The following is a 26,155-nucleotide window of genomic DNA, read 5'->3' as shown; positions in this document are numbered from 1 at the left end:
TTAATAGTCTGACACTCCTTGCTTTTATAGTCACAAATTTCCCCTTAAGTTTAATAGAAAACATTCAAGTAATGCTTCTAGGTTAATGAGGTTATATAGACACAACCACATCTGTCACCTCACCACACAGGAGGCCAAGGCTGCCAGGTCATGAGTTTCAGGCCAGCACAGACGACAAATATCTCAGAAGAGTAAGTGCATAACTGCATAACGCACAACTCATCTTTCGTGAATTTGCAAGCTAGGAAGTGATGTATCATTGTGTCCCCACTCAGGGCAGGAGGACTTACACAGCGCAGACTTGACGTTATAGCCACCCAGAGACAACGCCGCTGTTTATCTGCTCGGGGAAAGTGGGCTAGAGCAGGCAGGTGTGTGGCTGACTTGTTGGGTAGTCACTGGTGTGCCACCAGTCAGCTCACTGTAGGAACGCGAGGTGGTTCTGTGTTGGGTGCCGAGTGGAGCACCTGAGTCTAATCAGACTGTACTTGGAGAAGATCATCCATTCACAATAATTAATGATGGAGGTGGGTCAAGAGGAAGGGGTCAGCCTGGGCTACATAGCGAGGCCCTATCTCAAATAAGTAATTAAACCCACAAATATTTTCATTGAGAGCCCAATAATCTAGAAAGGAAGCCACCTCTGCCTGTCTCTTTCCTTCCTGCTTGAGTGGAGATATGATGTCTAGAATCTCCACGGCCATGTAGAATGTGTTCTTCGGAACATCCGACATATAACTAGATATGCATAAAACTATGTATTATGGTAGCTGGAGAGATGGCTCAGCTGTTAAGAGCACTGGCTGCTCTTCCAGAGGTCCTGAGTTCAATTCCCAGCAACCACATGATGGCTCACAACCATCTGTAATATGATCTGATGCCCTCTTCTGGTGTGTCTGAAGACAGCAACAGTGTATGCACATACATAAAATAAATAAATCTTTTTAAAAAACTCTCTGTATTATGGTTATGTATGGTTATTCAGCCTAAGATACAATTTGGCCAGTAAACACACTCTCTCAGTGTTTTAGCTGAATTTAGTTTTTATTCTTAATCTCACCTGAAAATTATTTTTCTTCTTTCTAAAAGGGGAGAGGATGATGTGAATGATTTTTTTTTTTTAAATTTAGGTGGGAAAACCAAGCAATACTTTTGTCATTTACTCTAGGAAATGGGGAAGGCTGTGGAAACTTCCTGTCTCTGTGCAGGCCACAGTGACCCCTAAAGCCAGGTCACTGGGGCCTCCAGGTCCCCAGCTCTGATCCACAGTAGCTGCTGCATGCGAGGACGAGAGAGCCCTCTTGCTGTGGCCTCAACCCCCTTATGTTTAGAGAGCAGATGCCTCGAATTGCTCTGAGAGTTAAACGGATCTGGGAAGATGGCCTCTGTGAGGTCCAGGCTGTGTCCTGAAGCAATGGCCTGCCACAAAGTCTCACTGCCTCTTGAATGATGGGTTCTGCATATTCTCTGGAGCCTGCATCCTCATAGTCTAACCGAAGAAGTTCCCCTTAGTCACAGAATGGTTTGGAGCCATCCACATGGAGGGCTGACTCTAACTTGGAATGATCGCAACACTTTAAAACTGAGTCATTACTGCCATCTGTTGACTAATTATGGACAAGTTTCCTGGGGCCACCAAACCTGGCAGGAAGGGGCTCTGCTGAGGTGGGAGTGGGTGGGATGAAGGGAGAAGCTTCTGCTGAGGTAAAGGTACCTCAGTGGTGGTAAAGTGAGTGGATGTACAGCCCTCAGTGATGGTACAATTGTTTTTTTTTTTTCCTAACAAGAGAAGACTTCATCAGATTTTGAAATAAAGAATAGTTTACATTTTGGAAAACCTTTTTAAAAAATTGAATTTATGTATTTTTTTTTATATATGGGTGTTTTGTCTGCATGCACACCAGAAGAGGGCATTGGATCCCATAGGAATATAGTTATAGACTCTGTGGGCTAGCACATGGGTGCTGGGAATTGAACTCAGGACCTCTGGAAGAGCAGTGGTGCTCTTAACTGCTGATCTATCTCTCTAGCCCAGTGGTTTACTATCTGAAAAGTATTTTGTTTCTTTTCAGTTTTTCAAGACAGTCTTACAGTATAACCCTAAGTTGGCCTCCAACTTGCTATGTAACCCAGGCTAGCCTATAACTGGCCGTGCTTTTCTTTCTGAATGCTGGGGACTGCAGGTATGAGCCAGTGCACTCAACTGAAAACCTATTTGCTTGTGTCTCTTTGCCTGAATGCCCTTCTTTCCTTCCTTCTTTCCCTCCTTCCTTCCTTCCCTCCTTCCTTCTTTCCTTCCTTCCCTCCTTCCTTCCTTCCTTTTCCTTCCCTCCTTTCTTCCCTCCCCTCCTTCCTTCCTTCCTTTCTTCCCTCCTTCCCTCCCTCCCTCCTTCCTTCCCTTCCTTCCCTCCCTTTCCTTCCTTTCTTCCCTCCTTCCTTCCCTCCCTCCTTCCTTCCCTTCCTTCCCTCCCTTTCCTTCCTTCCTTCCTTCCCTCCTTCCTTCCTTCCTTCCCTCCCTTTCCTTCCTTCCCTCCCTTTCCTTCCTTCCCTCCTTCCTTCCCTTCCTTCCCTCCCTTTCCTTCCTTCCTTCCTTCCTTTCTTCCCTCCTTCCCTCCCTCCTTCCTTCCCTCCTTCCTTTCCTTCCTTCCCTCCCTTTTCTTCCTTCCCTCCCTTTCCTTCCTTCCCTCCTTCCTTCCCTCCCTTCCCTCCCTTTCCTTCCTTCCCTCCTTCCTTCCCTCCCTCCTCCTTTCCCTTCCTTCCCTCCCTCCTTCCTTCCCTTCCTTCCCTCCCTCCTTCCTTCCCTCCTTCCTTCCCTTTTTCCCTCCCTCCTTCCTTCCCTTTCTTCCCTCCCTTTCCTTCCTTTCTTCCCTCCTTCCTTCCTTCCTTTCTTCCCTCCTTCCCTCCCTCCTTCCTTCCCTCCTTCCTTCTTTCTTTCCTTCCCTCCCTTTCTTTCCTTCCTTCCCTCCCTCCTTCCTTCCTTCCCTCCTTCCTTCTTTCCTTCCTTCCCTTCCTTTCTTCCCTCCCTCCCTCCCTCCTTCCTTCCTTTCTTCCCTCCCTTTCCTTCCTTTCTTCCCTCCCTCCTTCCTTCCTTCCTTTCTTCCCTCCTTCCTTCCTTCCTTCCTTCCTTCCTTCCTTCCTTCCTTCCCTCCCTCCCTTCTTCCTTTCCTCTTCATCCCTGTTACTCCTCTCATGCTCCTTCCCACTTCCCCCCCTTTTCTTTTCTCTTCCTTCCCCTTCCTTTCCTTTCTCTTTCTCCCTCATTCCTTTGTTTGCTTATTTGTTGTTGAAGAAAGGTCTCACATAGCCCAGGTTGGCATTCATCTCACTATATAGCCAAGGTTGGCCACGAACCCTTGAAAGTCCTGCCTCCATCGCCTGAAGGGTAGCATAACTGGTTCTTTTCCTTGGCCTTATCATCAAGCAGAAGACGTAGGAGAGGGTGTGACTCCCCAATATATGGTTGTAAACACAGTACCTAGGGTCCCCAGAGGTGAACTGGTCCAGGAGGAGGCAAAGCCTCTGCCCTGGCTAAGCGCCATCTTTAATGCTCCTCTCTCAAAGCAAGCTTCTTTACCCTCACAGAGCCAGAAAACCTCTGCAGCCACCATCCCCTCCCACCACCTTTCTTCCCTGGGGAAAGTGGGTGGTTATGGTGGAAAGACCTCTATGTTCCGCAGGTAGGGGGAGGCCAGCCACTTGGCACACACAAGGAGGGAGAAGGGTGCCAGCCAGAGCCCTCCACAAGCCTACCTTCACTCTCCAGGCGCTGCTCCACACTGGACAGGGACCTGGCCCAGTGCTGGTTGTGGAAGCCACTCTGGCGCTCTAACGAGAAGGGGCCCTGAGCGCCCTGGGGGCCCTGCGCTCGGATCTCCTTCGGGGAGCTCGGCTGGCCCTCCTCCTTTTCGGTCACTCTGAAGAGTGTTCTCCAAGATGACTTCTTCTTGCCCAAGCTTATGTGCTTCTCGCTGGAGGGGGAACCTCTGCAAGGCGATGACACCTGTGTCCAGGAATCAGTTGACCAAGTCCCCAGTGCTCTCTGGGACAGACTCCTTGTTCTGGAGAGCTTGGGTGAGAAGACAGCCGGGGTGTTCTTGAAGACATGGTGTCTGGCGTAGAAGGCCAGGATTTTGAACTCTATGCTGTTTGGGTCATCGTCCTCCAGGGGGATGTCTTCCAGGTCATACACACTGGTGCTGCACATGTTGGATCTGGAATGACAAAGGCGTGTGGGGCATTCGCTTTGCATGGGGAAGAACTGAGAAAGCATCTTTTGGTTCTGATCTCACGTCGCTAGGATAGGCAGGAGTAACCAGCATCAGAAGGAGACAGAAGCATAAACAATACCAGGCGATGACAGAATACGGGCTCTAACAGAGGGGAAGACAGCTGCGTGTGGGGAGGCAGAGACAAGGCCACTTCAGACGGAGGAGCAAGTAAAGGCCACAGAGGGAAAGGGGATGCGCTTTACCTTTAAAATTTCATGGAGGTGGTGGCACACGCCTTTAATCCCCTCACCTGAGAGGCAGAGGCAGGCAAATCGATCAATCAAACAAATAAAAACAAAAAACCAAGCAGGGTAGTGGCAGTGCACGTCTTTAATCCTAGCACTTGGGAGGCAGAGGCAGGCAGATTTCTGAGTTCCAGGATTTCTGGAGTTTGAGGATTTCTGAGTTTGAGGTCAGCCTGGTCTACAGAGTGAGTTCTAGGACAGCCAGAGCTATACAGAGAAACCCTGTCTTGAAATTACCAAAACAACAACAACAACAACAACAACAACAACAACAACAACAAAAAACCAAAAAAAAAAAAAAACCCAAAAAACCAAAACCAAACCAAACCAAAACAAAAAACCCAAAACTAAACCAAAGCAATCAACAAAGCAAGCAAACCAAAAAACTGCATGGGCAGAGAGCAGACTTATGAAGACATGCTTGAGAGCAGACTTATGAAGACATGCTTGAAGTTTGCTGAGAATGACGCAGCACAGGTGTCTGATGGCCAGCGCTTATAACACGTAGCCCAGGCTGGCCCCAAACTCGTTAAATTGGAATCATTCAGAGAAAATAAGTGAAAAGGCGGTTGTACACACACACACACACACACACACACACACACAAACACACACACATACACACACGTATACATACATACACAATACATGCATACACACATTTACATACACATTATTATTATTATTTAATGTGTATGTGCATACACATGCCACATGTTGAGGTCTATGGATCAGTTCTCTTTCCACCATGTGGGTTCTGGGGATCAAGCTCAGGTTGCAAGGCTCATGCATCAAGTACCTGCTGAGCTATCTTACCAGCCTCATAACTACCACCTTCGAGTAAGGTATTGAGCCAAGACCTTCTACACTCACAGTACCCCATACCCTATGGCTGTTATAATTTCTAGTCAGTCTACAGAAAGCTCAGGGTCAGAGATGTAATGCTGTTTTCCCTAGGGCACAAAACTAGTTACTAGTGTAGGTAAGATTTGAACTCATGACTGTTAGACCCACAAGCACATGCTGTTGGCAATACAGCCCCAGCTGAATTTCGAATGAAAGGAGAAATGGAAGGTCAGATGCTTTCTCGCATCTGAGACGAAAAGGGAAAGGAGGCCTTGGTGCTCAGCAAAGCAAACGCTCTGCCAAGTCAAAGGCTGGCTAGCAGGAAACCGGAAAGGGGTAATTCTATGAGAACTTCAACCAAAAAAGGGTGCAGCGTCCACTCCCTCTGTCCATATAGTTATTTGGAGGAAATGAAGATGATTGAGCCACTTCCGCCCATTTCCAGGCTTGGGGTGTTATTTCTAAAGGAAGCATGTGATCACGCCCTCTCCCATAGGAACATGGGAGAGCTCCCCACTACATCCATTATTGCCTTTCAATTTCGTAAAATAAATAACGGGAGCTCTTACTCAGGGACAGCTTATCCCAGGAGCCAATTACAAGAAGCAAACCATGAAAGCTGAGGCAGACGGTACCTCAGAAAGGGAGAGAGGGAAAGGCTAAGTGCGCATGCATCTTTTTACCTTCTGAGTTGCCCCCACCACAGCCTCTGCAGGAGCAGAGATCCCTCAGACTGGTGGTCTTAAGACATGTCACATATTGTGAGTATAGAAGATAATGTATGTGCACATACACACTATACAGTAATAATATATGTGAATGCATGTATGCATGTATGTATATAAAATAGAAGCTATACCAGGCACGATAGCTTATGCTCAACACTAGGAGGCCAAGGCAGAAAGATTGAAAATTCAGGCCAGCTACTATCTTGTTCTTCTTTTGTCATGTGCTGACAAGGACATGTCTTGGAAACAGGTCATTAGGTGACATAGTGCAAACTGTATACTGGTGCATGCTAAGAGGGTTATCATACCAGTTGCTGATATAATAATCTCAAGGGACAATCCTTATACTTTGTATTTGACCATGGTTGGCCCAAAACATTACTGTGTAGTGTGGGACTGTGTAACTTTCCCTGCCTTGTCCTTGCTGGGGTCTTAGCTATGCCTCCTTCTCTTGCCTGTCCTGTTGGTTTTTGGCCTGAAAGCTGAAGATACTGTAATCATAATCGAGCTCTAGTGATCTTAGTGGAGTCCGCTAGCACATTCCCCCTTTTCCTTCCACTACGCCCTCTCATACCAGGGCCAACCAATAAAAGAAGCGGATAGCATCTGCAGAAAGGGATTTAAGCATTAAGACACGGTTCAGACAGACAGACTGGACTCGACTGCAGGACTTGTGACCATGGTCTGACAGTTCCAAACTCACATTATCATTGGGCGATTCAATCTCTCTGGTCCTTGTTTTCCATATAAACTGAGGCTCACATGTCAAGGATATAGCTCAGTGACAATACACTTACCTAAAACACACAAGGACCTGGGTTCCCAGCACCATAACAAACCTCTTCTTGTCTAGACAGAGAATGCTCTCTAACTCCCCCACCTTGGCTTTGATGTTTGGAGAAGGGATAGGGCTTCTTCTGTCTTGGCAGGCTGAGTGCTTCCTGATCCTGTGTGGCATCCCTGCTTTATCTACAAGAGGCCCAAGCCTCTGAGGAACAGCTTCGTGGCTGGGCCCAGGGCTGAGCGAAGCAAACTCTAGTGGAAGGCAGCTGGGAGCTCCAGGGTGGTTGGGCCAACATGAGGTAAAGACTGAAGAGCAGAAGGGGCTTCCCCAGGGCAGTGACAGGCAGTCTTGTAAAACCCAACACCTCTCTCACACACAGTCATACTTCTACAAAGATGAGTGGGTGTGAGCAAGCACTGGGGGAGCACAGGCTGAAGGGGCACCTGGGTCAGCGCCTTCCTCCTTTCTGTGTCTTCATATTCTGGGCCAGTTCCTAGGCTTTGACACTGTTTCTCCTTAACTGCTCCAACTGCACACTCATTATGCCTGAAGTCCAGAGCTCTGTTGGGAGCCACTAAGCGCTCCGGAGAACACACTTCTTCCTGCTTTCTATCGATGTTCTTCCTTTGCCTGTTAAGCCAATATGCCCAGTGTTTCCTACATAGGCCTTCTTTTATTATTATTTTTTATTGATTGATTTAATTTTTACACTCCATATTTTATTCCCCTCACCCCATCCACGCTCTGACCTGTTCCACATCCTCCCCACCCACCTGTTTCCACAGACCTTCTCACAGGTCACTAGCTCCTCCCACTCACCCAGCCTGTCCCTCACCTCTATCCCCGATCTCTTCGTTATGTTCCCTGCTGCTACAGCTCCTCTGTTCTCTTCAGAGCACTATCATGTCTCACTTAGACTATACTGAGATCTTCTCCTCTCTCCAACCCGGGTTCTACCCAGTAACTGAATGATCGATCTCCTAAGAATGGACATCTTAGGGTATGCCTAAGTGGCTCAGTTGTAAAAGCAGTGCCTATACAAGCTTAACAATGTGAGTTTGATCCCCAAAATCCACAGTGAAGTCCAACTTAGCATACATATATATGCTGTGACAAGATACGAGGCAGAGATTGGAGAGTCACCCGAAAGGCGGCTGTCTTAGTTAGGGTCACTGTGGCTGTGAGGAAACCCCACAGCTGAGGCAGTGGGAGGAATCGGCTGATTCCTTTTCACATCACAATTCGTCATCAAAGTGAGTCAGGAGAGGGACTCAAGCAGGTCAGGAAGCTGGAGGGAGAAGCTAAAGCAGAGGCCACGGACAGGTGCTGCATACTGGCTTGCTCCTCATGGCTTGCTCAGCCTGCTTTCTCATAGAACCCAGGACCGCCAGCCAGCCCAGTATGACACCACCCACACTACACTGGGCCCTCCCCTATTAATTACTAATTCAAAATGCCCTACGGGCTTGCCTACAGCCCAGTCTTATGGAGGCATTTTCTCAGTTGAGGCTCCCTCCTCTCTGATGACGCGAGCTGGTGTCAAGTTGACATAAAACTAGCCAGTGCAGTGGCTCATGGGTCAAATGGCCTGGAATAGTCAGCATTTTACAGAAAGTATAGGAGGCAGAGGAACAACCTAATGATCATGAAGATTCAATGATCTAACGCTGCAAGATGAGCCTGCAATTCCACCTACTCAGGAGGCTGAGGCAGGAGAACTGCAAGTTTGAGGCCAAGCATAGCTACATAGTAAGATTTTGTCTCAAAAAGAAATAATGACGTGATGGGCCATTTTTTCTTAACAGGTGGCAATCATACACACATACAAACACATATCGAGGTAAAGGAGAGTATTACAGACTAGAGGACACATGAACACATTCCTCCCATGCAATGAGCACTTTAGATCTGAATTCAAACCCATTCACCTTATAACATGCAGATGCTGTGAGACAGTAAGGGAGGCCTGCTTATGATACCTGCTTTTATTTGCTGTGTGTGCAAATACGGTAAGAGTTTACACAGCGTAAGGATTTGCTAGCTAATCTTCATTGTCACCTGGCTGCATTTAGAATCACCTAGGAGACACACAGCTGGGCAGGTCTGTGAGAGCCTTTCTGGAGAGCTTTCACTGAGGAAGGGCCACCCATCCTGAATGTGGGTGGCAGCATCCCATGGACTGGGAAAGGGAAGAGAGTGAGCTAGCCCTGGCACTCATCTCTCTCTGCTTCCCAACAGGAGGCCCAGTGTGACGAGCCATTGGAAGCTCCTGCCGCCACAGCCACAGCCACTCTCACTGCCTGGCCTTCCCTAAGTGTGAGTCTAAATAAACTCCCTTCTCTAAGTTGCATCTGTCGAGGATATTGTCAAGGCAATGAGAGTAACGGACACAGACACGAAGAGTGGCGCTTTCTAAGCAGCTAAAATAGTGCCTGACAGTTTGCAGGTACACACCAAATACAAGTGAATGAATGAATGGCTTAGTGAATGGAGGCATGCCAGATGAAACAGAAGGTATCTGGTGCATTATGAATTTGAGCAGTTTTTTGATAGATTATAAATAAATGTTACTATATTTATGTTCCAAACATTACAATTTGAACTTTTTAATCTAGAATTCAAACGTAACTGGGTGTCTTGTATTTGCTAAATCTGACAACATGGTGAATAAAAGATGCTCCTGAGAAGTCCCGAGACCTAAGGGCTGAGGGCTTGGGGCTGAGGAAGCTGAGACAAGCAAAAGAATCAGTCAGAAAGGATGGCCGCGGGTGGTGGAGATACACGCCTTTGATCCCAGCAGTTGGGAGGCGGAGGCAGGGGCAGGTAGATCTCTGAGTGTTCAAGGCCAGTTTGGTCTCATAGAGATACCCACTTCTGCTCATCTAAAACTGTTAATAAGCCGGGCGGTGATGGTGCACGCCTTTAATCCCAGCACTTGGGAGGCAGAGGCAGTCGGATTTCTGAGTTCGAGGCCAGCCTGGTCTACAGAGTGAGTTCCAGGACAGCGAGGGCTACACAGAGAAACCCTGTCTCGAAAAACAACAACAACAACAACAAAACAAACAAACAAACAAAAAACCCCAACAAACAAACTGTTAATAAAAAACAAAACTGGGCAGGCAGCTCAGGACAGGCAGTGGGCTGGACACTCTTGTCCCATAATCACTTCATCTGAGGACAAAGTTTGGAGCCCTGTGCCTCCATGAGAGATGTTCATGGACTTTCACAAAACCCAAATATCTCAGTGCATCGTAGAGGGCGGGTGTAGGCTCTCCAAGTGCAGCTGTGTCTATAAGGTGCCAGGGAGAGGGAGGAGCTGGCTTCTCCCAAGAAACGGGGTCCTTAAATGGCTGTCAGGAGCCTTGTCAGAAGTGAGGGAAACCACTAAGCTGAAGAGACAGCCTGACTTTGTAAAAGGAGAGACTTTTAGCAAGCCAGTTGGACAGGCCCTGGGGACTTAGATCAACTATTGGAGATGTTAAAGTAGAAGAAAGGTGGCTGTCAGGGAACATGTCTGCAGACAGACAAGACGGACAGAAGACAGGCTTCTGTGGCAGGAGCTCGGAACTCATGTGGGCAAACGGAGACAGAAAAGCTCGAGAGTGAGTGGCCTCAGCACTCACTCAGCACACACTCACTCAGTGAGTGAGTGGCTGTGGTGGTCCACGCCTGCAATGCCAGCACTCGAGAGGCTGAAGCAGGACAGGTAGCCTGCACTGTAGGGAAGGGAAAATGTTGAGTTTCTGAATATGAGTATGCTGTATAAATACATGGGATCCTCAAAGAATAGATCAAATGACCTTAATTAAGGGAGAACTACCACAGAGCCAAAAGCTTGGTCTTATTTGAAAGCAGCAAGAGAATTTATCACATTCGATGCTGTCTGTTCTCAGGGATTCCTTGTGACCTTTCCATTTAACAGAACAGTGTTTCTCCACCTGTGGGCCGGGGGGTCCTTTGGGGGTTTGTCTGACCCTTTCACAGGGGTCACCTAGGACCACAGGAAGGCACAGCTATTTACATTATGGTTCTTAACCATAGCAAAATTACAGCTACAAAGTAGTAATAAAAATAATTGTATAGGTGGGGGGTCACCACAACATGAGAAACCATATTAAAGGATTGAAGCATTTGGAAGGTTGAGAGTCATTGTAATAGAAGGTGCCCTAATTTTGGGATCATAGAAATACAGATGGTAAATTTTATGTTGGTGGCAGTCCCAAGGGATTCGTCAGGGGTCTTCCTGTTAATTTGGGAATTCAGGAACCCACCATCTCTCTCACCCCACTACCGTTTTCTTCCTGGTCACATCCCACACTCTCAAGGCAAACACAGCAGCTTTGTTGGCCTCTTTTCCCTTCCAGAGGTCACCTAAACGCATCCTCTGAAAGATGGTGTTGTGTTCTTCTGGGAAGAACAGACTGCAGGGGCCACCCAGACCCTGCTGAGCGGCAGTCACGCTGAGAACTCTTCTAGTCTGTGGACTCAGTCCGTGTTGGAGGAGGTGAGATTTCACTTCCCTCCCCGAGGTGAGCACTTAGACAAAGCCCAGTTAGACACACTTCACAGTTCCCTGAGAGACCACCAGAGTCTAGTGTCTGTTTGGGTTCAGCCAAAGTTGGAACCTCACTTGGCTTGTCTTACCTCTGCTTACCTTGGAGGCAAGAGCCAGGGAGTGTAACTGAACTTACAGCTCCTCCTAGGGAGCCCCAAAGCTCCATTATGTCTGCACCTTGAGCTGCACCTTCAGCATCCTGGGTCCCTTTTGCCAGGGGGACTTTGTCCAGATCTCTATGTGTCTCTGGTCTTTCTGCCCTCTCTGTCATGTCCAAAGATAAGGCAGTTTTTCAGTTCTTAAGGTGAGAAGATGAGACGAAATGTCTTAATTTCTCACGACAGAAGCTAAACACAGAAGACCGAAGCTCTGACTGGGGAAATGGAGGCAGAGATCTCAGGGAGAAGAGAGTTTTCCTTAGGGGATCTACTAGGACTTGGGTGAGCACCCAAGTTCCTACACAGTGCTCATGTTTCCAGGTTCAACTGATGGGGAGGGTCCCATCCTGGACCCGAACCCTGCTCCAAGCCAGTAATTTCTGCAGGCTCTGGCCAGCTATCGAGCCATTATATACTTGCCATATTTCCATCGAGAAAAAGATTGCAATGAAAAATGACCAGCCAGCCATAGATTCTTTACCATCTAAACACCTCTGTATGACGAGAAATAGAACGAGAAGCCTTTGTTGGGTGTGGTGGCGCATGATTTTTAATCCCAATGCTGCTGGAGGCAGAGGCAAGGGGATCTCTGTGTTCAAGGCCAGTCTGGTATACAGAGCAAGTTTCCGAACAGCTGGGACTGGACCACATAAGAGTCAAATTACTTGTGCAAAGAAACCCTGTTTCAAACAAATACAAAACCCAAGAAACAGAGAGGGAGGAAAAGGAGAGAGGAAGGGAGAAAGGGAGAAGGGGAAGGATAAGAAGAGGGAGGGGAGAGAACTCCTCTGATAACCCATCTTGCCCCTTTCTGGAAACCCTAGTGAACTAGCGTGGCTCACATGAGCAAAACATTTGTTAGCAGGGGTCCATAGCTCCTGAGTTAGAGTGCCTCCTTTGGTCCACGCAACCTGGATGGCAGCTCCAGAGGGAGCAGAGACAGTTGTCCTCTGCTGTTTGTTACCTGATCTGCAGACTTTCAGCTGGTTTCCTCTGGCTTCAGGTCAGGCAGGTCTCAGGTGGCTGTTTGTACACCAGTGTATCTGAATGTGCAACTGAGAGGAAACCTTCCTTCGGCAGGTGTTGGCTTCTCAAGACACAGCTCAGTGACTGGGAGCTCCCAGGCACAGGGCTCCTCAGGTTTCGGACCAAGGATGAGGGAGGCTTAAGAAAGGAAGCCACTTCCTCATTAAGCTCCGCCTCTAGCCCTCATTAAGCCCCGCCTCTAGCTCTTTAACCGAAGGAGAGGCTGCCCTTTGCTCAAGTAATTTGACTCGAAAAGCATTTAGATATCTTTCACCAAACACTTTCACTGCCACCAGGCACAAACAGGTGGAGCTGTCTTGAGAGCTCCCTGCTTTGCATTTTATCCGTGTTTTCCGACCAGCCAATCCGTGGCAGGTACACATTTGAAAAACACGTCCATTGCTCCTATTTCTAATAAATGGCACACTGTTACGTGCGGGCATTTTCATAAAAGCACATGCAGTGTGGTGTGACTGTCCTTTCTCTCCAGCCTTCTTCCCCATCCTGTCCCTTTTGTTCCTCTGGACGGTTTTACTTCTACTTTCATGTCACATGTACATCATCATGGTTGGAAATAGAAATCTGCTGTATGTACACACCATGCTTATCTGTCCATTCCTCTGTTGGTGCACACCTACGTTGGTTCTATCGTTACCTACTGTGAGCAGTGCCCTAATAGGCATCAAAGGGCAAGTGATTCTGTGATATGTTGACTTTGAGAGTCATTTGGGTTAATGCCAGGAGTGAGTGACAGCTGAGTCACCTTGCTGGTCTACTTTAGCTTTGTGAGAAACCTTCATGCTGCCTTCCACAGTGGGGGACTAGTTTAATATTCCTACCAGCAGGGCAGAAGAACTCCCTTTTGTTCACATACTAGCCAGCATCTGTTATGTTTTCTTTTCTTTAAAAAATATTGGGAAATTTTATTTTTATTTTCCATGTATGGGTGTTACTTGTTTTCTTAACTGTCATTCTGACTGGAGTGAGGAACAATTTATATGTTTACTGGCCATTTGCATTTAATCCTTTGAAAGTTATTAACTTGGTTAGTCCATTTATTGCAGTATATAATTTCTTATATATATATAATCAATCCTCTGTATTGCTGACAAAGATTTTCTCTCATTCTGTATGCCATCTGCCCAATCAATGGACTGTTTCTTTGCTGTATAGAAGCTTTGTCATTTCATGATGTCCTCTCTGTCAATTGTTGACATTGTTTTCCAAGCAACAGGAGTTCTGTTCCGAAAGGTTTTCTCTTGAGATTTTCTTTCCTGTTTTTTCTTCTAACAGATTCATGACTCACATTAGCAATTTGGATTCATTTGGAGCTGAGTTTTTTCACAGAACGAGATAAGGATCCAGTTTCATTCTTCCACACGTGGAAAAGCCAGTTTTCCTGCACTATTTGTTGAAGATGCTATCTTTTCTCTAATGCATATTTTCGGCATCTTTGGGAAAAAGCAGATGTTGGTAGCTGGGTGGACCCATATCTGCATCTTCTACGCCATTTGATTGATCTGCACATTGGTTCTGTGTTAGTGTTTTTTTTTGTTGTTGTTTTTGTTTTTGTTACTATGGTTCTACAGTATAACTTGAAATCAGGCATATTGATGCCTCCAAAGTTCTTTGGTCAGGATTTCTTTAGCTATCTGGGTATCTTTGTACTTTCATGTGCATCTTCTAGGATTTTTTTTTTCTATTTATGAGAATGATACTGGAATTTTGATGGAGGATACATTAAATTAGATGTTTTTATGGCAATATGGACATTTTCACAATATTAATTTTCTAGTCCATGGGCATTGGGCTCTTTCTCTCTCCTTGCATTCTTTTCAATTTATTTTTTGAATGTTTTAAGGCTTTAATTGTTTGGGTGTTTCACTTTCTTGGCTAGGATTATTATTATTATTATTATTATTATTATTATTATTATAAGTAATTTTAATGGAATAATTTTCTGGATTTCTTTTTCATCATTTTTATCAGTGTACTGGAAGGCTGCTGATTTGTGAGTGATAATTTCATATCCTGTCACTTTACTGAAAAAATTTATGCAATCTCAAAGTTTCTTGATGGAATCTCTAGGGTCTTACGTCTAGAAGCTTATCAGCAATGAGGACACTTTGACTTCTTGCTTTTCTATTTGTACTGATTATATTTCCTTCTCTTGTCTTGTAGCTAAGTCCTCAAGCACACTGTTAAACAAGAGGAGAAAGTGGACACACACCTGTTATTTGTGATTTTAGTGGAAACACTTTTAATTTTTTCCCATTTAGTATAATGTTGGCTATCTATGTGACATATAGAGCCTTAATTATGTTGAGATGTGTTCCCTCTATTTCTACTCTGGAGCTTTTATCAAGAAGGGATGTCTATATCTATTGAGAATATCATGTAATTTCTATTCTCGAGTCCATTTTTGTGATGTATTATGCCTATTGATTTGCATATGTTGATTCATCTCTGCATCTCTGGAATAAGGCCAACTTGATTATGTGAACAATTTTATTTATTTTTAAAATTTTGTTTGCAAATATTTTACTGAGTTTTTTTCCCCTTACATCTAAGTTTAACAGAGAAATTGGTCTATGTCCTTTTGTTGTTGCTGTTGTGTCCTTGTGTGGTTTGGTATGGGACTGTCAAGTCCAAAAGAAACTGGACAAATGGCTCTCTGTGGCTCTCATGAACACATGAAGCACATGCTGGGCTCTATGCTCACTCAGTCCCCTTGGCTCTTCTCAGCTCTTCTCACCCCTACCCTCAATTCTAAACTTCTCGAGCTCATGAGCTTCCCGCCCTCAGCTTCTCATTCCCATATAAGTCTGCCATTTTGGCTATGTGGTCTTCTTTCGTCTTCCTCTTCTGGTCCCCTCTATCTCCTTTCCTGCGTTCTCTTTCTCTTTCTTTCCCTCTTCCCCACCTCTCTCCTCTCATGGCCCTGTCCACCTCTCTCTTCTCATGGCCCTGTCCACCTCTCTCCTCTCATGGCCCTGTCCACTCTGCTGGCCGAGCTCAGTTTCCTTTCCTTGCTCTAGACTCTTCCAGATGCCTGGGCTGTCTTCTTCCTCTTATCTACCATCTCCACCACACTTTGGAACGGTGATGTCATCCTTGTTTATACAAGGACAGCACTGGCTTCATAAAAAGAATTTGATAGCATCCTTTCCTTTTCTGTGTTACAGACTAGTTTGAGAAGCTTGGCATTAGTTCTTTGAGATTCTGTTGAAACTCAGCAGTGAATCCGTCTGGTCTTGAGTTGTTACTATTTTTAGTTAAGAGATTTTTGTTTTGTTTTTCTAGTTATTTATTTATTTATTTATTTATTTATTTATTTATTTATTTATTTTTGAGACAGGGTTTCTCTGTATAGCCCTGGCTGTCCTGGAACTCACTCTGTAGACCAGGCTGGCCTCAAACTCATAAATCCACCTGTTTCTGCCTCCCAAGTGCTGGGATTAAAGGCATGCGCCAACACTGTCTGCTGTTTTTCAATTTTATTATTGCCTCAGTCTCATTGCTTGTTATAAAATCTAATTTGATAGTTTATCTCATATTGACTTAATTTGCTATGCCATATAAGTTTAGAAATTCATCCATATCTTTTAGATTTTCCAGTTTCGTTTTAAAATTATATCCTCCCAATGAGCTTCTGCTTTTCATTGATATCTGTTGTAATGTTTTCATCCCTATTTATATTATTTTGAGCTCTCTCTCTTGTCAATCTTGTCTATCTTTCCAAAGAATTCTTTGTTGATTCTTTGTATCAAGTTTTTGTTGTTAGTTTATAGTTCATATTTCTGTCCTCATTTTAATTGTTTCTTTCCATCTACTTATTTAGGATTTGACTTATTCTTTTTCTAAGGCCCTCATGTGTGTTGTTATATGAAATCTGTAGGGTGGGGTGTTCCATATTTTAGTATAAGCATGTGTGTACAGATTTGAGTATGTTGTCTTCTCATGTTCATCCAATGATAGGAATCTTTTTATTTCACTCTTGAGTTCTTTGAAGACCCATTTATCATTCAGAAGCGCCATTGCTTAATTTCCATAATTTGTATAGGTCCCATGGTTTTTCTCGAGGTTAATTTCTAGTTTTATTTCATTGTGTCCACATAAAATATGATAGATTTCAACTTTCTCATATTTGTTAAGACTTGCTTTGTGCCCTAACATATGGTCTAGTCTAGGGAAAGCACCACAGAAGCTGGGAAGAATGCCATTGAACTCAGGTTCCTTATTTAGTTTTTGTCAGTATAACCTGTCTACTGGTAGGCTCTGTCCATTGACCTATATATTGAAGTTACCCATTATTGTTGTGTAGGAATTAATGCATGTCTTTACATCTATTAGTACGTGTTTTATGAAACTGGGTACACCCATGATTAGTGCATATATATTTAAAGTTGAATTCCTTCTTGCTGGGTTGTTCCTTTATTCAGCATGCGACTTTTGACTATTAATTATATTATGATTGTGTTTCTGTATGAGTAGGGATAGGAACATGCCCCAGTGCACACATTGGAGGGCAGAGAACATCTCTCAAGAGTTGGTTCTTTCTTTCAGTCCTCTCCCCCTATGGAGGTTGGGGTGGGGTGGGGCTCTTTTGTTATTTCTGCCACTCTGGAAAATTCCAGTAGCTTGTCTATGAACTTCTGGTTGATTCTCATGTCTCTGCCTTCCATTTCATTGTAGGAGTGCTGAGATTACAGATGTGCCCTATGACGTCAGGCTTCTTATGAGTTCTAAAAATTACATCATTTGGCTTGTGTGGCAAGTGCTTTTACAAACTTTGATGGCCTCCTTTGTCTAATGTTGGTTTGAACTCTATCCTGCCAGATATTAGAACAGCCAAACCTATTCTCTTCCTCGTTGCGTTGTTGTGGAGAAATCTGACGCCATTCTAATGAAACTGCCTTTGTGACTTGGTGTTTCTCTCTTCACATCTCAATATACTTTCGGTATGTTTAGTGTTTTTACTAAATTATGACATGGGAAATTTATTTTATCATCTGTCTTAGTTTTTAAAAAATATTTGTATCTGGTTAGACATCTTTCTTTTTATTATGATCTTACTCTTAATGTTTTCTATTCCTTTAGCATGAAATTCTTTTTTCTATGCTTATGATTCATAGATTTTGTCTTTTCACAGTGTCCTATTGATCTCAACTGCTGTCTTTATATTTTATTTTTTTCTTTGCTGTCTTTGTCTTAGCTTTACGTCTTCCCTTTAGACCTTCCTATTGATGCATCTTTCTACAGAGATTTTTATTGGATTTACTGAAAGCTCCCTTTATTATGTTTTTTGTTGTTTTGTTTTGGTTTTCGAGATAGGGCTTCTCTGTATTGCCCTGGATGTCCTGGAACTCACTCTGTAGACCAGGCTGGCCTTGAACTCAGAAATCTGCCTGCCTCTGCCTCCCAAGTGCTGGGATTAAAGGCGTGTGCCATCACTGCCAAGCAAAATGATTTTTTTTTTTACTTTCTGTGCATTGGTATTTTGTCTGCATGTATGTCTGTGCGAGGGTGTTGGGTCCTCTGGAATTGAAGTAACAGACAGATGTGAGCTTTATGTGGGTGCTGGGAACTGAACTCAGGACCTCTGGAAGAGCAGTCAGTGCTCTTACCCTCTGAGCCATCTCTCCAGCTGCTTTATTATGTTTGCGATTTCTTTTCAGTATTCTTCTTTATTAGCTTTTACCTTAATCTACTGGCCTGACTTTCTTAGTCCATGCCTGTGCCTGTGCTGTCTTGGAGTTAGTTCAGGAGTGTGTGTCCTTTTTGATTTCTTGGATCACACTTACACTTATTCTTTTGAGTTCTTGATTTTTCATCTAATTCCTTCTCATCAGATGCCATTACTGGGGAATAAATAAATTTTGGAGAGTCATGATGCCTTGCTTGTCAATAGTTCCTGTATTTTTGCATTAGGACTTATATGACAACGTTGGTCAAATGATTGTTTTCTTTCAAAATCACTGTTATCTCAGTGGACATATTTGAAATACTCAAGAGGGATTAAATTGTAATAGGGCTGAGGTGTCATTTTCTTTGCTAGCCTGGCGTCTGGGGTACTGAGACAAGTCCTCAGTACTCTTGCTGTCTGCTTGCTGGTTCCAGCCTTCCTTCTCTTGATGTTCCTTCCTGGACTTTCAGATGTTTGTCAAACACCAGGGTAGTCTTTTGTGACCTTAGGTCACAACTGCTTGTCTTCCCTGTGGACAGTTCATGGGTTGGGTTACAAATGCTGTTTTTGCCCTTGACTTTTGAGAGTTTGCGTCACATTGACTGGTCCCAACAGTGGGTGGTCTTCCAGGAATCAGGTCACAGATGTGTTGGTCACCACCGGGTGGGTCCTTCAGGAGTCCAGGCATGAATACTGGCTGCATCCCTGGTCTGTATTTCCCAGTGTCAGGCATACTGCTTAGATCCTGTGTCAGATTTTTTTTTCCTGCAGATTCTGGTTACAACCAGGTTTCCACCTGGCTTAAGACGGTGCAGTTCTAACAGGAAGCTATTTTCCCCAAAGTCTAGAGGAAATGTGCTGGCCAGGGTTCACTTATTCTGGGTTTCCAGAGAGAGCAGTGCGATTCTTAGGGGATCCGGGGCTGCCAAGCCACCGGCTCAGCAGGAGTCTCTTAAAAAGGGCGGAGTCACTGATGTTGACTCTGTTGGTCAAGCGCCAAGGAGAGCAGGTTTTTCCAGTTGTCTTCTCTGTGCTGCTACTGTTACAGCGTCTACCCACCTTCCTCTTCTCTTCCGCTTGCTTCTCTAAAATGTCTGTTACCGAGTTGAGAGCACGGAGGTGGTTTTCTGAGACACGGAGAGAGCACGAGCAGAGTTTCTAGATATGTCAGCTTTCTCTCTCCAGACCTGCCAATCACCTCCAGTATGGATTCTGGGCTCCGCCCACTCCTCTGTCTGTCCTTTCCTATTTTACTTGCCAAGAAGCTGATACGTTAGTCCTAACTCACCTCAGCTGATAGCTCCTATCCACCTTCCCCCGGTTTACTCTCTGGAGCCTCTAGCAGACAGAGCCTGTGTCACCTACCGCTGTCCACGTATGAGCCTCTAGCAGATAGAGCCTGTGTCACCTACCGCTGTCCACGTATGTAATCGTAACTGTGCTGAGGGACTGAGGGATTCCTGTTTCTCAGAGGAGATGACAGACTTAGAGGGGTTAGGGTTCTCCTCAGTTGATTGAGATCCAAATCGTGGTCCTTCTGGCTTCACGTCAAATCACGTTATCTTCCCAGTGACCACAAAATACCATTTTCAGGTGGGACCAATGGGAAAGCTTATAAACAAGAATTTCACCCCAGCTGTAGTAAAAGCCACAAAATTTAATTTTAGATACAGCATGCTACTACTCTATGCATCAAACTCCCTATGTGTATGAAATAAGAAATAGTTATATGTGGTTTTAGTTTCCATCCAGATTCTTAATTGACATAGACATTGTATTCATATATTACTATGATCCCGAAACTTTGAGCACAGCTGGTTAAGTATAGATGAAGAAACTGGAAATTGTGGAAGACTATTCCCATTAAACTCAGGGGAAGGGCGGTACTGGTCATTTAGCACTTAGGCTAATAGACCCAGATGAGGGAAACAAATGGCCTGAGCATGGGAAATTCTGACTCTTGCTGACCCAAAATAAAGTCTCACCAGCAAACGAACATAGTGTGCAGGAGTTTGCTCAGTTGAGAGACTATTTAAGAAGTATCAGGAATAGGTTTTCTTCCCAATGGGCAGGGCTTGGTGGTACACATCTGCAATCCCAGTACTCAAGAGGCAGAGGCAGGCAGATCTGATCTCTGTTAATTCAAGGCCAGCCTGCTCTACAGAGTGAGTTCCAGGACAGCAAGGGCAACACAGAGAAACCTTGTCACAAACAAACGAACACCCAAACCAATGGTTATCTGTTATGCCAGCACTTAGGCAGTCAAGGCAAGAGGATCAGAACAAAATTATCCTTGGTCAGATAGGAAGACTGAGGACACGGCTACATGGGACTTAGTCACAGAAGAAGGACCATTCTACAAAGCAAAAGGTGTTGGAAAGGAAACTAAGAGACAAGGAAGTGAGCTCAGCAAGGACAGGGTCTGTCTGCAGAAACACTTGGTACCACCCATACCTAAGGAGGACAGGGTCTGTCTGCAGAAACACTCGGTACCTCCTGTATCTAAGAAGGACAAGGTCTGTCTGCAGACACACTCGGTACCTCCCGTACCTAAGGAGGACAGACCCACTCGGTACCTCCCGTACCTAAGAAGCCAGACCCAACACATTTTCCATATTAACCTGATATGAAAACTACTTTCCTCGCAGTCCTAAAAGTGTACATACTTCTGTAGAAAACATGTAGAACCTAAAAAGGACACACAATAAAATCAAGATGCTCATGAGCATCTACTCATTCATTCATCCCAGAGCAAATATTGTTATAATGTTGTGCTTCTATTCTTCCTGTCATCTTGGTAAGCAGTCCAGGTTTTGTTCTATATTTTATACTGCTGTCCCTGAAGGGTTTAGAAGATGCCACACCACAATACTTCACTCTAACAGGGCATTTTGAGTTGATAAAACAGGCACAGACAGACTCTTCTCCCTCCGCGCTCTGAGAGGAAGGGCAGGAAAGTTCTCACCGGGGCCTCATCTAGACTGCTAATGGGAGGACAGCACCAGGCCCTGACATACGCTTCCTTCTTTTTTTTTTTTTTTCAAGACAGGGTTTCTCTGTGTAGGCTTGGCTATCCTGGAACTCACTCTGTAGACCAGGCTGGCCTCAAACTCAGAAATCTGCCTACCTCTGCCTCCCAAGTGCTGGGATTAAAGGCGTGCGCCACCACCGCCCAGCCCCATACGCTTCACACTTACCTTGCTGCTTTTCCACAGTCAGCTGCCCTTGAAAGTCTAGAACCTTCTTTGCTTGCTATGTCCCTCCAAATTGATAGGTTTTATTTTTGTTGTTAAGGTGTGATGTAAGCTCTTGACTCTTGTGGGTTTCTTTTTTCTTCTTTTCTTCCTTTTATTTACTTAACTTTATTTACTTATTTTATCTTTTTGTTTTGTTTTGTTTTGGTTTTTTTTATAGAGGGTTTCTCTGTGTATGTAGCTTTGGCTGACCTGGAACTCACTCTGTAGACCAGGCTGGCCCAAACTCACAGAGATCCACCCACCCCTACCTCAGGAGTGCTGGGATCAAAGGTGTGTGCCACCACACCCAGCTCCTTTCAGTTTTTTGAGATAAGGTCTTGCTGTGTAGATCAGCTGGCTTTGAACTTGTGGTCTTCCTGCTTCTGTTTCCTGATGTACACCCAAATCTGGCTCAGGCACAGAGTTTTTTATTACTCAGTTCTCCTGGAGTCTGTGTGGTGTATGTTTCTCAAAACTAGTTTTTCTTTGGTTAGTTAAATGTCTTTTAATATAGAACTCAGAAAGAGAATGTGGGAGGAATACCTCCCTTTCCCCATACTTCTCAGTAAATCCAAAATTGTGTTGGAGTGGAGACGAATACTGAAGGCTGAACAGAGACGGTATTGCTGGTGCAGTCAGAGGCAAGGCCAGAGCAAGAAGCATTGCTCCTCCATTAGGGCCCTCCTGGCACAGAGGCAGGATAGAATTGTGCTGGATTTAGCTAGTCCCACCTTCTTTGGAGGACTCCACAATCAAGAACATCTCAGACTTGATGCTCACTTCACCTCTTCCTCTACCGGAAGCCACGAGGGCAAATTGTGGTCTACACCTGACTGATAATGAAGCCATATCTACTCTAGGAGAGGCAATGAGAAACTCGGAGAAAACGAACATCCATCTTGTCGAGTTTATGATCATCAAAAGAGACTTCTCCACTTAATCGGTCATCAACTTTAAAAATAAACGGAAGCATGTTTTCATAGTCTTGGGCTGTGGCGAGGTGTAATTGCAATGGCTAGCATTTTATGGAAGTCGCTGCTGCTTTTTGTCAACTCAGCTGTGTAGAGAGAGTTGATAGTTATGTCCAGATTACAGATAAGAAAACTGAGGCATAGAATTGCTTAAGGTGGCGTCTGTGGTAAAGCTGAGGCTGAAGGGATCCCACGGTGTCTGCCTTTAGAGCCCATACCCTGACCATCTTTCCTGTCCCTCTTGAGATGTCTTTTTATTTTTCAAAGAGTTAATTTATTTATTCTATGTAAGTACACTGTAGCTGTCTTCAGACACTCCAGAAGAGGGCATCTGATCTTGTTAAGGATGGTTGTGAGCCACCATGTGGTTGCTGGGATTTGAACTCAGGACCTTCGGAAGAGCAGTCAGTGCTCTTAACTACTGAGCCATCTCTCCAGCCGGAGATGTCTTTTATTAACTCTTTGTCTTCCTTTCTGGAATCATGATCACTGCCACTTGACTCTGAAGCAGAAAAATACTACACGATTTGAAACAGGCAAAAGACTGATGGCGTCTCCTCAGCGGGTGGTTGGGAACTTGGAAACCATCTGGTTTCTAGAGGCCCGCCCCTTCCGTGCTCTAGATTAGTCCACATTGCAAGTCTACAAAGATGCAAGTTAATGTGTAGAAAACGAGGGTAGTGTAAACATAATACCTCCCATGGAAATGAGAACTGGTTCCTGCAGAATGCGCTCCTTTATTGTCCTGCGGAGAGCAGCCAGCATTTCCAGTTTGTCCTGCTTGTAGATTCATCTCGGCGTTCCTTATCTCAGTATAAATGCTTACTGTTTGAAGGTCTCCTTTGAACCGGAGAGAATATTGTATTGGTTCCGGTTAGCTGTTACGGAAGGCATTTGAAACAAGCTCTTTTTAATGTGTTAGTTAAGCCAAATACACTTATTTTTGGACGTTCGTGCGAGTGTACAACATATCGTGGTCACAGGCTCCCCCTTCCCGTTCTCCCTCAGGCTTGTGTTGACTTTCTTACTCCCAGATAGTTAATCCCCTTCCTATTCCCCTGCCTTTTCTCCCTACAAGGGCTGCTTGTGTGAGCATGGCTGCGGGGTCATTTACTTTAAGCAGGGGCAACTTACCAGTGGCTACACCACTGAAGAAAATGACCCCCTCACCCTAGCAACTGTTAACTGCCACTAGTCTCTGACGGGGTGGGGGTGGGAGTGGGAGAGGGTGGGTGCCTCAGGAGCTCCTCCCGTATCCATGGTGGAATGTTGAAGGGACCAATCTGACACGAGTTCTTTTACAATATGAGAGTGTTAGGATTTTACTTTAAATCTGTTTTAAACCTTAGTTAAATCATTTAAATTCGTTGGCTTTCAGGCCCACTGTCTCTTCATCGTGGACTATAGATTGACTGAGGCACATTCGGATGCGTTGGAGACATTTCTGTTACTCATTCTGCCTCTGACTGGATGAGGAGTGTGAACCTTTGTTCCCAGCAGGTGGCGCTGTTTGCGAAGGTTAAGCAACCCTGGAAGGATTCTGGTTGGGCCTTTCCTACAGGAGCTTTCTGTCTCCTGATCTGTGAAGATGTGGACAAGCCGAGTGACAAGCTGGAAAGGTGATTCTCTGTTACAGAAAAGAGCAAGCTGAGCCAGGTGTGGGGAACGTGGCTTCTCGGGTCCCTGCTTCAGTTTCTGCCTCCAGGTTCCTTCCTTGGTTTTCCTCAGAGATCAGGGCATGGGAAGCCAAATTAACTCTTTCTTCTTTCTCTAGGCTGCTTTTGGTCTTTGGCAGCCATAGAAAATAAACTAAGGACGGGTTACTGTTGAGAAGTGTTGGGGGAGCCGGCTGACCTTCACAGTCGTGGGGAGTTGGTAGTTCAGAGGCCTCACACTTTCGGGAATGCCTTAAAAAACAACCTGAGATATTAGGGGATAGTTACATGGGGGGTGAGTTAGTTTCATGTGTTCCGAAAGAGTCTGTGAGGAGGGCTGGAACTAGCTCAGGGGCAGAGTGCCTGCCCAGCATATCTGAGGCACTGAATCCAGTTCTTACACCACCCAAAGAACAAAACCCCAGAGTTACTGAAGAACATTTGAATCACATGTTCTATAACTGGGGGGGGTCAAAGGTCTCAGGATGTGCACGGAGATGAGTTGAACAATTATAAAACAGCTATAGATGCAAAACTCCTTGGGTGGCTTCTCATTGCTACCCAAAGTGTAAAGTGTGTGTGTGTGTATGGAATGAGGAACTTGGCCCTTCCGGCTTGCTCTGGCTTGGGTGTCTGAGTGTGGGCAACGTGTCCAACATTTCTGGCCTCCAACATCCTGTGAAAAATACCTCGCCTCTGACTGTGAGTAACCAGCAAATGTACAGGGAGGAGGGGTCTGAAATCCACCTTTGAGCTTTGTCCTTGAGTCTGTTTGACATTTTTTTATGATTGACTTGGGTAGTGACAAATTCACAGATGATGGAAAGAGGAGGTTGGGGAGAGGGTATGGACCACAGAGTCAGGTGAGAGTTCTAGATGTGAGCCTTGGGTCTGTCATTAACCATTTCTCCCTCTCTCTATCTTCTTCCTCTTCGCTCTCACCCTCTCCCTCTTCCCTTCCCTCTCCCTCTTCCCTTCCCACCTTCCTTCCCTCCCTCCCTCTCTCTCTCTCTCTCTCTCTTTCTCTCTGTCCTCTCTCCTCCTCATTGCTTTTCCCACCTTATTGTTTTAAGCTGGCAGTCTCTCATTAAGCCTGGGGCTTGCTGCTTCAGTTAGCCATCCAGAAAGCCCCTGAGTTCTGCCTGCTTCTGTCTCCTGCACTAGGTTACACACGTGGGCCACCACACAGAGCTTTTTCTGGACATCCAAACTGAAGGCTGTACAGACTCATGGAGGGCACTGAGCCACACTTCTAGCTCCCTAAATAGCTTATGAACAGTTTCCTTAACCACACTAGCCTCTGTTTCCTAGTCTATTAAAAGAAGACAGAAAGATCTGACTCTGTGTAGAGAGCAAGTGTCTGAGGTTTTCGTGGGAAGCGCTTGGCAGGTGTCGGGCACAAAGCTGGTGTTTCAGAAACTGCCAGCTGTTGTTGGCATATGATCATTTCTCTGGGAAAAGTAAAGTAGGTAATATATGAGGTCCCCAAATTATTGTAGGGACAAGATTGTGCTAAGATTTGGAATACTTAGGATTAACTAATCAGTTGCATGCAAAAAGAATAACAGAAACCTCATTTAGGGAGGGGCTCATGTCGAAATGCCTTATGGACGAGTGGCTGCTTCATCTGAAACAGTGTGAGACAGCTTCCCAAAAAGTGATGGTGGGCCAACGAGATGGCTTGGTGGTATAAGGTGCTTGTAGCCAAGCCTGATGACCTGAGTTTGATCCCTGAGCTCCACACAGTAGAAAGAGAGGACCAACTTCAAAGTTGTCCTTTGACCTCCACACACGTGCTGCTGTGATGAGAGTGCCCCCCCCCCCAGTAAATAAATGTAATTTAAAAAATTAAAGGAAGTGATGTTGTCTTAATCTGAGTGAATAGGAGTGCAAAAGATGTCATGGCGTGCGGTACCCAGAGGGAAAGCACCTGCAAAGCTGCGCTCAGGCAAAGCTGCGCTCAGGCAAAGCTGCGCTCAGGCCTGCAAAGCTGCGCT

At 45.2% G+C, this 26,155-nt stretch overlaps 1 protein-coding gene across 4 annotated transcripts in view; it reads right to left on the bottom strand.

Annotated features, from left to right (window-relative positions):
* Bcl2l14 (BCL2 like 14) overlaps positions 1-26,155 on the bottom strand; it is a 40,863-nt gene that overhangs the window by 9,928 nt on the left and 4,780 nt on the right. Inside the window, exons 1-2 of one of the 4 annotated variants that reach the window (XM_031383630.1) lie at positions 23,638-23,659; positions 3,751-4,211 (exon numbers count right to left, since the gene is read on the bottom strand). In XM_031383630.1, coding sequence (XP_031239490.1) covers positions 3,751-4,204 — 454 coding nt within the window. In that variant the 5' untranslated portion in view covers positions 4,205-4,211; positions 23,638-23,659. Of the gene's footprint in view, positions 1-3,750; positions 4,212-12,548; positions 12,765-21,493; positions 21,704-23,637; positions 23,660-26,155 lie in introns of those variants that run through there. The other 3 variants (XM_031383628.1, XM_031383627.1, XM_031383626.1) reach the window with 3 other exon arrangements.

The sequence above is a fragment of the Mastomys coucha genome, unplaced genomic scaffold, assembly GCF_008632895.1.
Source record: "Mastomys coucha isolate ucsf_1 unplaced genomic scaffold, UCSF_Mcou_1 pScaffold20, whole genome shotgun sequence".
NCBI lineage: Eukaryota > Metazoa > Chordata > Mammalia > Rodentia > Muridae > Mastomys > Mastomys coucha.
The sequence above is the reverse complement of the archived record's forward strand: the minus strand, read 5'-3'. Positions and strand labels throughout refer to the sequence as shown.